Genomic DNA, 11,771 nt, shown 5'->3' with positions numbered 1-11,771 from the left:
AGTGTGGATCTGTCAGGGGTGGAGTGTGCACAGTTTGTGTGTGCATGTTTCTGTTGGGAACTTTTTTTTTTTCTTAGAACACTCTTTCTGAGTGTGAGAGAGGAGAGAGAGAGAGAGAGACACCCGTGGTGATGTGATTTGACTAAACAAACAGCCAGGCTCACTGCAGTACCTCCTCCAACGGACTCCTGGGACAGGAGAGATTAACCTCAGAGTGAACATCAGAGGGATCTATACATTTGAAGCAGCAGCCCCTGTAGAGACATCTCACTGGAAGTCTCTCCAATTTCCTTCTGCTGGCCGGCAACCTTCTTGGTCAAAGAGGAAAGATTCTTCTGTGCTTCTGGGGTTCGTCTGAAGGTAAGAAGCATACTTCTCTGTCACCGTCAAGTATTTTAGTATAAGTTCCAGCTGCTCGACAGCTGCTGGCAGAAGTAAAAAAGGGCTGTACGAAGTGGTGAAAATTCACTTATCCTGTACGGGAAGCCCACTGTGACAAATTGAGTTCCACAGCCATCTGACACAGACGCACTTCATCCTGAACACTGGACCCAAGTTTCATATAGCTTTTTTAAACAAAAAAATCTGATTCGATTTGACAAGAGAACAACTGTATGTCTTTGTGATGTTGTTGCTGTCTCTTGGTGGTGTTCGTTACCCACATACTTGTGTGTGTGTGTATACACAACAGCCATTGCAACGCTACGTGAAAGAGCGTAAGCAACCTGTTCAAACATCAGCATAGTGATGGCTTGCATCTCTGTACACAGCAACTGTTTGACACTTTCACATTGGACAACTTTAACATTGTTTATTTTCCCACTAACAGAGTGCATTTGACAAGGTGTCCCGGGGTCTAGCGTACACACAAACACAGTAGGGTTTATAGTACAAGCTGTTTGTACGCTCTCCACTTTGTGCTTCGCTGCTAAAGGGCTTGTTTGTACAGCCCTCTTCAGTCACCCAGAGTGAACCGGGGGTCCTCAACACTAAACCATCGGTCACTTTCCTCCCTTTTCAATCTTCTCTGCATTGATTCATGGAGAAGCTCATTGAAGAGCCATGGCTGTGAACCGATATCAGACCCAGCATCTATCATTGTCAACAGCATCCTCTTTGGAGGAATTCCCTTTAAGTGTTAACACATACAACCCTAAATTTTTAATTGTGTTACTCAGTCTCTCTTTTGTAATGTAGATATGTCGTAAAACCAGCAACCTGGTCTCATCTCAAGAATGCCGAGTCGAGCCGGCATAATTAGTTGAATCATCGCTTCCTGTTCATCAGAAGATTTTAGTAGCTGGAACGAGTTATATTGTAGCACTGTGAGCCATTTTAATGGCTGTGACACATGTGGCATACATGTCTTTTCAGTATATTCCAACACGTGTTTTGCACCTGAAAGCCTTCCCGCCTGACTGTTGTGTATGGTGACTTTGGTATTTAAGTTGTTGGGTTCGTTAGCTGCACATTCATCTTCTGCATACAGGGGACCTTTTTGGCATCTGCTGTAATCAAAATGTTGTTGGCATGTGTTTTGTGGATGCTCTTCTCCTCCTCTACAGACAGGAGTGTCCTTTTGAAGTTTTTGATCTTCTCTGGCGCTGTGGATGTTTCACTCCAGGCACTGTCTGGCATTGTTTTTGTAGATGAACCGCTGGAAGACTGCATGCATGTCATACCTTTACCATCAATGGTGCTAGACTGCATTGCATTCGTTTCATAGCTTTAAAGTCGGCTTCTACTTTCACGGCACCAACTTATAAAACACTAGATCAGCTGTGACAAATCTTTATTGTAAGATTTGCAAACAAAAGTTTAATTTTGACTCTGACAAGTGGGGATTTTCCTGTCTTGCGTCAGGCTGCTGGTATGTACTCCAGCGGAGTGCTCCTCTACGGCCCCGATGAAGTGCAGCCCAGCCGGCTCCATTCCCCCTGGCCCAGACCTAATCCGTCGACATCAGCTGTTTCCTGGCTCTCTAGGCCTTCTGCATGCCAGCAGCTTTGAGAAAATGTGCTTCACATTATGACCATGCAGAAAACATGCCAGGAGTCTGATTTAACTCACATGTGCATATGTGTAACATTTTGAGCTCAACAACAACTTTTGAAAAATACTGATCCCATTCTGTCCTGTTTTCATTTCAACTCAAAGTTGAGCAACCCTCATCTAAAAAAACTTGTTTATAGAGGAAACACTGAGTTAAAATACTTACACACTCTCACATCATGTTATCGTGACACGGATTGGTTCGTTTTTCAGATTCACAGAACAAACTCTGAGTCATCCCCTGGTGGACACTCATTGGCTTACTCATTATCCACCACCAATATTTTTTGAATGAGCTGTTGCTTTTCTTAACACAATCAGTCTAGAGCCTCTTTGTACGTCGCTGGTTCTTTCATGCTGCACTTAAATTTTATGCTTGAGTCACCCAGCTTTAATGAAAAGCACCAAGTGGTGCTGCAGTAAAGCATCCTGTATGGCTGTCCATCTGGCCTCCCCCCTCATTGTTTCCCTCCCACTCGCACAGAGCTGTCAGGCAGCTGCATCTCATCTTAAGACAGGAAGTGAGTTTGTTCATTGAGGAAACATTCATTTGATTTATTATATATATACTCTTGTCGCACAATAGCAAACTTTTGGAAGGGGATCAGCCTAAAATCGCGAAGAAAGGTGTCATAATCATGCAAAAAAAACATTGCACTGTGAATACAGTGCAGAAAATTACTAGAAGACTATTAAGAGACTACTTCCTCATTAATGACTTATCTCGTTGTAAACACCCAGTCACGTTCCAGGTTTCCTCAGATCAAGATTTAGTAACATTTTAACTAAGATCTAATAACAGCTGCTGAGTTGTCGCTAAAGGGAAATAACAGCCCAACACAAATGAGCATGTTGTAGCTTTTGATGAATATGTGAAATAAATATTTTTTATTTATTTATGTAACTAAATACAGTTTGACATGAGGCCAGTATAGAGCATGGGACTGATGTGCTGCACACAGTTTATACCTATGGGTTATTTCCAACCCTTGTCTTTTGTTGGGCTTGTGCAAAAACAAAATTTATATCATTCATTTACATAAAACCACAATACACTTTAAATGCAAAACTACACTAAATGCACATATTACAAAAATATAGTGTAAAAAAAAAGATAAATAAAGCTTAAATAAGTGTAAAACCAAGAAACTCATGAGAAAGGTCCACTACATCTTTCCCTTGTTTTCAGTCTATGTGCTAAGCTAAGCTAATCAGTACCCCAAGAGTTGCATTAATGTTTTCACTGAACTCTTTGCAAAAGATGAAAAATATTTATTTCACAAAATATTGAGCTTTTATTTAAAGTGTAGGACTTTGACTTATAATGTGGTCTTTTTTTATTGATTTTCCTGCCTTTACTCAAGTAAATGACTTGACAGCTGTGTCCAACCTTGTATGAGTGTTGATTATGAGTTCCTCTCTGGACTTATTGCATAAGGATTAATACAGGCTTACTTTCAACAGGAAGTTTTGGTCTCCATCAGATTCGTTTAAAGCACCAGGCTTTCTCCCTGGAGTTTGTTCTGTCCTCTTTCCAACAAAAACATGTTGGAAATGGTGATACAGTGCAATGAGAAAGGAGGATAAAGGAAAACAGTCTTTTGTGAGATAAGAATATTTTGCACAGTTAAAAATGAAGGAGCATTTTGTTAAGTTAATCTGCACAGTTTAGCTTCACTGAAAGCAAGACACAAAAATGTGGGAAACTGCACAGCAGTTAAAATTACAGAATTTATGCACAAATAGCATAAGTTATCCAAATGAAATTCCCATCTCCTTGGGTTGTTTTTTTTTTTTTGGGGTAAACAGATGGAATTTAAAGTCAGTCAGTCCTAATTGTATTCAGCTGTTTCAATTTCTTTCTTTTTGGGAGGGAGTGCAGGGACTGGAAGTGTGTGTAGGCGTACTTCATTTCTCATGAGGCAGGGGGTCTCATATCGTGCAGCAAGAAAGGAGGGTACCACAATGAACATGGGTGGAGACGTTTTTGGAGGAAAATCTTTGAAGGATGTTGTGTTGCTTATGCTAGCAAATGTATCTGCATGAGCTGCATGTATCTGTATACCCTATAAGCAATTTTATTGAGTTGACTGGCAGTGACAAAATCACATCCAGCTGATTTGAAAGAGGAAAACTGACTTCAATGACAGAGGCTGCTTAAGTTTGTAAGTCGTAATCCCTTTTTCCTTCATTTTGGTTCCTAAAAAGTCATTAAATTGATCTCAAACGCTAGCCACATCTAAGGCTGTCATTCTACATCCATGGGTTTCACACAGAAGCTCTTTACATCTCCCCCGACTGCCACTACACACAGCATTTACAACTCTGTTTAAAAGGCACTGAACCAAAATCCACAGTCTCCCAAACATGTGTTGCCTCAGCATGAGTATAGAGTTACTTTGGTTTCTGTGATAAGACCTCACAAGCACTGTGTCCAAATACCGAACAGAAGGAAACCTGTTACAGGAGTACTAGGCAGATTTTTCAGTGCTGATAATGCAAACTTGAGATGGTTTCGGTGCAGCTGTAGCTTTTTAAGTTTCAGCTTACAAGCACTTTTTGTCCGGCAGAGACTTTTCTAATAGTCTAACAGTTTTCTAATAGTGTCCTGCTGCATAATAGTGAAACCTACTTTGAGGTCAGAACAAGTGAGTCACACATCTGAAGAACCTTTTTTAGTCATGACCACAAAAACACAAAAAAATGCCCTTTATACAAGTTGGCTGGCATGAAAATACATCATGACACCAAAGGCTCTGGAGTGGAAAGACATGTGGGGTATGACGTGTGCATTATTGGCAAATGGCAACTGTTAGATCATCAGTGAGTGAGAGGTAAGAGATTAAATTTGTTTAGTTTGTTAAAGATGCTAAAATTAGATAGATGAGATCAACTGGAAGGACACTCAAAAAGTGCAGTTATATCTTTTAAGAAAGTGACCCTGATTCAGACCAACGTTTAAGAGCTGCTCCCTGTGTGCTCTAAGCTTTCTGCCGAGGCTGAGGAGGGCATGCAAATTTTCCGGGCAGTAAAACCGCTTTATTCACACGTGGACTCAGTAGGAGATTATATGGACTTTAACCTGGGGAATGATAAGGTAAAGTCTTCTTTTGTCATTTTTATGCAGATGATCTGCAAATTTACATTTCAGTAAAAAGAAATGATATCAAGACATAAAAGCATCGATATGCTTAATTTTTTTAATATTTCAGTGAAAGTAAAATTAAGGCTATTGTGTTCAGACCCAGTGGTGATTGTGCTGATCCTCTCTTGGACTTGGGCCATATGTAAAACCCACAATAACCAACCTTAAGTGTCAAACCTGAGTCTGATCTTAAACTAGATAAGGAGATGAATTCTCTCACAGAGGCTTTTATCCAAGGTGAAATCTTATCAGTTTTACAACTCATTTGAAGAGTTACACTTCCTTAACAACATTTTATTTGCACAATTGTCAAAATGCTGCTAATCTTTAATCAAATACTTATAAAGAGGAGCACCTTTTCCACTCAGCCTCCTTCCCCTGACTCCCCAGTCGTTTTAGGATTCTTTTAACATTTTTATTTATTTTAAATCAGCACCAAGATATATGGCTGAGCTATTGACTACACATTTCACATCAAGGTTGTTGAGATTTGTGGAGTCTCTAAGATTAAACTGAATACCAGGGGCAAGTGTGCTTTTTTCTCTGGAGTCGTCTCTGCCCATATTAGGTTGAGAATTAGCTGTTTGATGTTTTGGTGTAATGTACAAAGTTCTATATGAATAAAACTGGATTGGATTCAGACATCATTATTCTTAGTGGTCTTCCAATGTCTTGAGGAGTTCAGGGGTGCAGTGCATGAATGAAACACTTCTGGAATAACTGAGTAAACATCATGAGTCACAGCCAGTATGTTTGATCAACGTGCACTGCAAAGTGCAGATCAGACAACTTGAAGCCTTTCAGGGAAGAGTCTTGGCAATTGATAAAGAGACGGGTCCCCGAATTTGAAGGGAATCACTGATTACAGGCCAAAGTATTAACTCTAGTATGCCACTTTTAAGCATGTTATGGTATTTTTTCAAGTGCTTTCTGAGACACGAGGACTCTCCTCCCAGTTAAGAGCAGGTCATCTCACCAGATACCCTGGTGGTCAGTGTCCTCTGTGATCCCTGAAAGAAGAGTCTCATTTCCTTTTTCGGTAATTTGACCCTGGATCTAATGCCTGTAGCATTACAATATCTTTTTTTTCTTTGTTTGCTAGAAGATGATCTCAGAGTTTAAAAATAATATTTTCCCTTCTACTTTGAACTTAAACATTTATTTTTGATAGCATAATGCGACCTCTGTAGACTTTGGTAATCTTTTATTTACAAATGTAGATATAAGATGCACATTTCACTAGAAATTAAGAAAAAATAAATTTTGTTGTATTTTTATAGCATTTTAATTTGTGTCTTAAGATTAATTGCACTGCACTTATTTTCTTTTACGTAATCATCAAAGGACATCCTAGCTGCTTGTGTCTAGCTGCTTTTTTCTGCTGGTCCCTGGTTGCCAATAACATTAATTAATGTTACTTTAAATGTAATATATTCTTCCAAAATTATACTACAAATCAAAGAAAAGAAAAATTTCCTTTGCAGTTGTATTTGTAGATCAAAAAGTATGAAGTTTCACACAATCTCCAAAAGCAGTTCCTGCTAAAAATCAGTTATATGAGATTGTAGCCAAACCTTTCATAGGGCTTCATTGTGCTATCATTTTTACAGCTCCTGTAATGTACAAAGTGTGCATTAGTGATACTGGAGTTATTGGAGTTGATGGACACTGAGGCCGCCTGGGGTGGGAACAGTGCATCATGGGTCTGCTACAGAGAGACCAGAAGGTTTGCCTCAGGGGGATGATCAGTTCAAGATGAGTGATAAAAATGGAGGTTTATTTTAACAAAGAATCACTGGGTCAGTTTTTTCCCACAGAGCTTGCCAAGTCCTGCTGTTCAGAGATACGTCAAGAAAACGTTGCATCCTTCGAAAAACAAAAACTAAAAAAGACAAATGTGGCATGTGCATTTATTCTGCACTGTAGATAGTCTAATGATACACTGCATGCCCTATAAAAATCTTGATTGTCAGCAATAGTTCACATTCTGAGCTATAATTGTTTTCATTGGAAAGATGTGACTGCTAAATTGGAGAAGTTTGTTTTTTTTGTATGGTGGCTTCCTGGGCACTTCAGCAGAGTAAACATCACAGTCTGTGATGCAAGTCTGCGTGTGTGCGCCTTCTGCTGGCTCACTCCGTTCTTTGATGTGGTTTTACCCATAAGGTATATTCCGTATGTTTGCGTGCTCCCTTTGCTGTTTATCCCACTGTCTGGTCTGGTGATGTGTGCAGTTCTTTTTGTGGTGTGTTAATGGTTTGTCATGCTTTGTCATTGGTGTAATTGGTCTATTCTTGCCTGCCGTTGTTTTGTTTCTGTTTCTCTGTTGTTTTTCATATCTGGTGATGAGTTTACATCTTTTGCCTGTGAAGCTTGTGAATCAAAGATGTTTTTTTCCTCCTTGTAGAAGTCTTATTGCTGTCAGATTTCTACTGATTGTTGCTTCTGAGCCTATTTGGATTGGTGGTTGTGATGGTCTTCTGTGTCCATGACACACATTCGGTTAACACCCACTCAAGACCGCAAAATTTCCCAGAAACAGGAAGTCGGAGCCTTCCAGCTGCACTTTGGGAGGCTTTTCAAAAATCCTTCTCTTTTGTTAGAGATTACACTTTCCCCCCCTCCCTTTTTTCCAAGTGCAAGCTTACCCCCGCTCGGGAGACGGTCAAGCAAACAGTTTGCTACAAACGTGGTTCTGACAGTCGTTCCCACCTCATCAAGGACTGCTTTATCATTGCCAGATGTTTAACTGAAACATGGAGCTACAGTATATATAGATAATCCCTGGAGTGGGATTACGGGGTGCTGGGGACTGGCGTTTACACTCTTAGCTGAATCCTGAGGCTGAGCGTGGGCTGCGTGCATCCCAAGGAGGTTGACTTTAGCATTCTTCCTCATTAGCTGGTGACACTTTGAGTGTAGCAGGATTGTTTATGAAAACTGGGAAGGGTCAATCAGCCACCAAATTCCCAAGCATCTGTGAGAAACCTCATGCAGAGTGATAAGAATTTATCCCCCATTGTGATTACTATGCCATCACTAACACAAACATCACTTGTGGTTTTTTGTTTGTTTGTTTTTTCGTTGTTGTTGTTTTTTCCAGACCTACAAGATTACTACAGGAATGCAGTATACCATTTCAAAGATTCAAAAGACACCAATAAACATCTGGGTTAGAAAAATGCTTTTGAGATCCTTTAAGATCCTCTACACGTTCTAATTCTCAGATTGAGAAGCCCTTCACTTAGTTTATGGACTTTTCTTACTGTAAATGACTCCGTTGTCTCTGTGGTGCTGACAAAGAGCTGTCCTGTGGTTCAGGGATCAAACTGTTACCAAGTGCTTTAATAACATCTCTGAAAGGTTGCCAAGCATTCTTGGCAGATTTACTAGTGGCCTGACCCTTTTAAGACTTCATAACACTGTTTGTTCCCATCTCACACAAAGATCTGACCAAGGCAAAGATGAGCATTAATCTCAGTGTTAAAAGTATTCCTCCTGTGGTAATGTTCACTCTCCTAACTCCTGTGTAAGTGGTCTTCTGACTCCTTTGGGCCATGATCCTTGAGAGCACATCCCACTTTGAGGTCAGTGGCTCCACAGTGTAGTGGTTTACATGTTTGCTTAACAAGCAAAAGATAATTGGTTTGAACCTGGAAGAAAGCACAAAAAGGTTCAGGAAGATGATCCAGCATAAGAACTTTAACCAATCAAACACCCACTGTAGTGACTCCTGTGAGTATGGGGGCAGCTGAAAGTAGCTTTTCTTTTCTCTGGTCATGTTGTCCCAATGCCCATCAACTAGTGTTGGAACAACCAAACATTGTTTTTCTGTCCCTTCTCAAGCCTAATGAAAACACCTCGACTCTTGTTAATCTCAGCATGATCTCTGTTGTTTGATTTTTAGATGTGAATTCACATCCTGTAGTAGCCCTTAATGTACCAGTTTGGCTTGTTTTAGCAAACATATCAGCAGCAGCCAGTCACAGAGCTGTTTGTTTTGTTTTCATACTGCCAAAAGACACATGCCTTTGGCATCTCTGCGTTTGGCTGTTGTCGCTATCGTTGACACTGAGGTTACTAGTACTTGTAGAGTGCTGATGTATGGCTTCCACGGCGGACCGGACCTTGTCGCATGTTGCCGGGGTCCCCCGGGGATGAGGTAACCCCTCCTCTTCTGCCGTCATCACCGGCAGTGTCCCCAGTGTATCAACAGCCCTGGGAAAGTTTCAGTTTTTCTGTGGGAACGTAAACTGTACACCCAAATCAGTGACAAAAAGGGGAAAAGGCGGGAGAGGTCTGGCGGGTGTTTCTGTGTGTGTAAGTTGTATGTATGACAGGACTCTTGTACAGCATGTGTCTGTGTGTACATTATATGCATCCAGTATCCATTATGTGCCACTAAGAATGTTTACGTGTACATGTGAATGAACTACGACACAATAAAAACATAACATCTCTTTCACTCGCTCTTGCTCTCTCTGTCTGTTTCTCCTTCACCCTTTTTTATTGGAAGCAGAAGGCAGGGGAGGAAATGGACCAGTCATGTTTTTGGAGCAACTCAAGAGCTGTGAGCTTTTCGTTTTGGGAGCGGAAGTGCCAGAGGCAGTTAATTTAGAGAGACAACATGTATCTGGTTTGAGTAAATGTCCTTGGGTTAGTCACAGAACTTTTTGTGCTTCACCACCACTATCAAACTGATCCGCTCTGTCGTCTTGTTTATACGTCAAAACACCACCTTTAGTAACTTTGTGCAGCTCGATGGATACAGCAAAGGAGGTCTTGCCAAAGATATTTAGTTGATGAATGAAGCGTGAAGCCTTTTTGTTCGTGATTAGATGGAGAGATGTAATCTTCAAAACATGTGTTCTATTATGTAATGCAGGAAAATGGCCCAGTTTCTTAAAATAGAGGTGGTGCAATTGGTGTACATTATCTTATAAAAATGTTAAATTGGGGAGCGATTTCTAGAAATACATTTCACAATTTTTCCATTGGCTCACTCCCTCTCTTCCTTCTCCACCCTCGCTCTTCCCAAGAATCAGTCTTCCGCCCTCTCTTTTTCCCACCCTCGTATAGGCCTGTGATCCATCCTTAACTGTTTCCAGACGCCTGTGTGCTGCAGGCCTTAACCCCTATCCTAAACATAACAGCAAACCACCCCTCCCCACTTTCCTTTGGCCTCTCACTGTGCTGTACAATTAGAACTTCAAGGTCTTTGATAACAGTCTCGATGATGGTAAGCATGGGTCAACTCTGACCCCCCCAAGTGCTGAATCCATTGATGCTGACATCACTTTGGTGTACAACACGATACCCTATTAGTAATGCCAAACCATAGCAACCTTTCAAAACTCCAAGTGCACTCCTTTGTCAGCAGCTTTTCTGACTGCCCTCATTTTTACTTTTGTTTTTAGCAAAACCAATTAATGGCTCAGCACGGCTGCGGAATAGCTCGGACGCAGCATTGTTGCCAGCGAGCGCGTTGCAAAGCCGAACACAGTGACCCGTTTGTTAGCGGGCAGAATGCTGGTGAACCGGGAACAAAAAGAGCCAGACATTGTTGCTCTGTCCTGGTGCAGCGAGGCATCAAATACCTGATGAGTTGCATCGGTACCTCAGTTTCTCTGTGAGGGCCAGTCGCTATTAAAGAAAGCAGCCTGATAACAAACTCAATACTTTTTGTTTCTATTTAGTGGGAAAAGAGCATAGTTTGGTGTCATTCTCTTTCATTTGACGCAGTTTGTTCTGACACACACGATTTATTTTCGCACTTAACCTGACCTTGTGGAGCCTGCGAGAGCAGGAACCAATCCATCATGCTATGAAGCTCATCCTCACATGGACAGATGTTAAGTCTGTTCAAGATTTGTCTTCATTGATTTGAATAGAAAACAGAATTTTGCTGTTGTGTTCATTTTCACTTAACTGTTGAGGCGAAATACTTCTGAAAAGGATCACTCTTGTTGTTGGTTTGTTTTTCTTTTTGCAGAACAAAGTGACTTGAAGGCCTCCGTGATGAGGAAGGTGACAGCATCCCCGCTCCACCTGTCAGTCACATTTACAGGTGAGGCCTAAATTTTACTTCAGCAACAAAAAGTGAAACTGTGTAAGAAGAAGCAAAAGTCATTTGAAGGGAAGCAAGAAGCTTGAAGCTAAGTTTGGATGGAGTATTTTACAATTAGGGGAAATAGATACTGCAAGACTGGGACTCTTTTCTAACAAATCATAATTAATATGATTTGGATATCTAATATAACAATTTAATATAAAAAATGGATATAATTGAATGGGTTATAACTTATATCTTATTAAATTTGCAAAACATGTGGTCAGGATTATGGGGACAGCATGTTTCAGGTTTTATTAAGTAAGTATGAAGTCATTGTGTTCAGAATGTTTAAAGAATACAGCGAATTCTTCTGTGATTCATTAGCTGCGGGATTTCACAACACAACTGATGCATTCACTCACCTCTTTCAATTTAAATATATTTATCAATGACAAGGCGTCATCGCCCTCCCACTAAATTGCTGCAGACAACTCACATCCTTCATCATTTAAAGATAGCGCA

General features: G+C 40.6%; 1 protein-coding gene across 1 annotated transcript in view; it reads left to right on the top strand.

The window, feature by feature from the left end:
* Window positions 1-11,771, top strand: part of pdgfrb (platelet-derived growth factor receptor, beta polypeptide) — a 28,046-nt gene continuing 16,275 nt past the window's right edge. Inside the window, exons 1-2 of the mRNA XM_087849345.1 lie at window positions 1-360; window positions 11,190-11,264. Of these exons, the coding sequence (XP_087705471.1) occupies window positions 11,216-11,264 (49 nt within the window). The 5' untranslated portion in view covers window positions 1-360; window positions 11,190-11,215. The remainder of the gene's footprint in view (window positions 361-11,189; window positions 11,265-11,771) is intronic.

The sequence above is a fragment of the Neolamprologus brichardi genome, chromosome 2 (genome assembly GCF_056152115.1).
Source record: "Neolamprologus brichardi isolate AB-2024 chromosome 2, ASM5615211v1, whole genome shotgun sequence".
NCBI classification, from domain to species: domain Eukaryota; kingdom Metazoa; phylum Chordata; class Actinopteri; order Cichliformes; family Cichlidae; genus Neolamprologus; species Neolamprologus brichardi.
The sequence above is the reverse complement of the archived record's forward strand: the minus strand, read 5'-3'. Positions and strand labels throughout refer to the sequence as shown.